Consider the following 895-nt stretch of genomic DNA (forward strand, 5'->3'; position numbering starts at 1 on the left):
TCCCCTGGCGCCCACGCGTCCTAACCACCCTTGCGCCCGCAGGATCCGGCGAGCTGGAGTTCAACGAGTTCTGCCTCCTGGCCACCAAGTTCATGAACGAGGAGGACGAGGAGGAGCTCAAGAAGGAACTCTACGAAGCCTTCAGATTATACGACAAAGAAGGTCAGTCTCCTTGGAGTCTTTCCTCGAGTCCCCCTTGAGTCATTTATCTTTTTTTAAGACTTACACTTCTATTCTCATTTCGAAATCGCAAGACAGATAGAATTATGCTAAGTTCCATGAGTTCGGAGCGAGAAAGGCCTCGACAGATATGCCAGTCGTTTGCAGACATGGGAAGGTTTTAAACTCACCCTTTTTGAGATATGGGAACAAGAAACGTTGCGGCCCCAAGTCCCGCGGTTTCCTCGAAATAAGGCGAAGATATAAGGAACGAAAGCACCTACGTCATCGTTCTATTTTGGGGAATCTGAAGAAACAGGGAGCGGAAGTCCCCTGGCACCGCTCGGCGCCTTAATGACGAAGAAACGAGAAAACGCAAGTCACTCAGCTCGCCCGCTCTTCCTTAAATCCGATGGAGAAAAAATGGGGAACGTCAGATAAAAATGCCATTATGAACGATCAAAGAAGAAGAAACAGAGCACATCTCGTGTTCATGAATCAAGACGAAAAAAAAAGAAATGAAAAAGTTAAGGCATCCTTCACTCTTAACGAACATTAAGCGCCCAAGGAGAAATGTCACTTAGTCATCAATCTTTCTAAATAAGATGGAGGAACAAAGTCTCTAGGTCCGAGGCTATTCGCTGTTTTTTACCCAAGGTTCATAGAAAAATGTCATTTTAACCGAAGGTTTCTGGAAGACAGACCAAACTACACTACTCACCAGACATATGCGAAA

General features: G+C 45.7%; 2 protein-coding genes across 2 annotated transcripts in view; one reads left to right on the forward strand and one right to left on the reverse strand.

Moving 5' to 3' along the window:
• The window catches only part of LOC119592189 (glutaminase liver isoform, mitochondrial-like), a gene marked incomplete at its 3' end in the record, with an annotated part of 133,529 nt that overhangs the window by 55,735 nt on the left and 76,899 nt on the right, over nucleotides 1-895 (reverse strand).
• Nucleotides 43-895, forward strand: part of LOC119592190 (troponin C, isotype gamma-like) — a gene marked incomplete at both ends in the record, with an annotated part of 3,131 nt that continues 2,278 nt past the window's right edge. Inside the window, 1 exon segment of the mRNA XM_037941022.1 lies at nucleotides 43-162. Within this exon segment, the coding sequence (XP_037796950.1) occupies nucleotides 43-162 (120 nt within the window).

This window comes from Penaeus monodon, chromosome 29, assembly GCF_015228065.2.
Source record: "Penaeus monodon isolate SGIC_2016 chromosome 29, NSTDA_Pmon_1, whole genome shotgun sequence".
NCBI classification, from domain to species: domain Eukaryota; kingdom Metazoa; phylum Arthropoda; class Malacostraca; order Decapoda; family Penaeidae; genus Penaeus; species Penaeus monodon.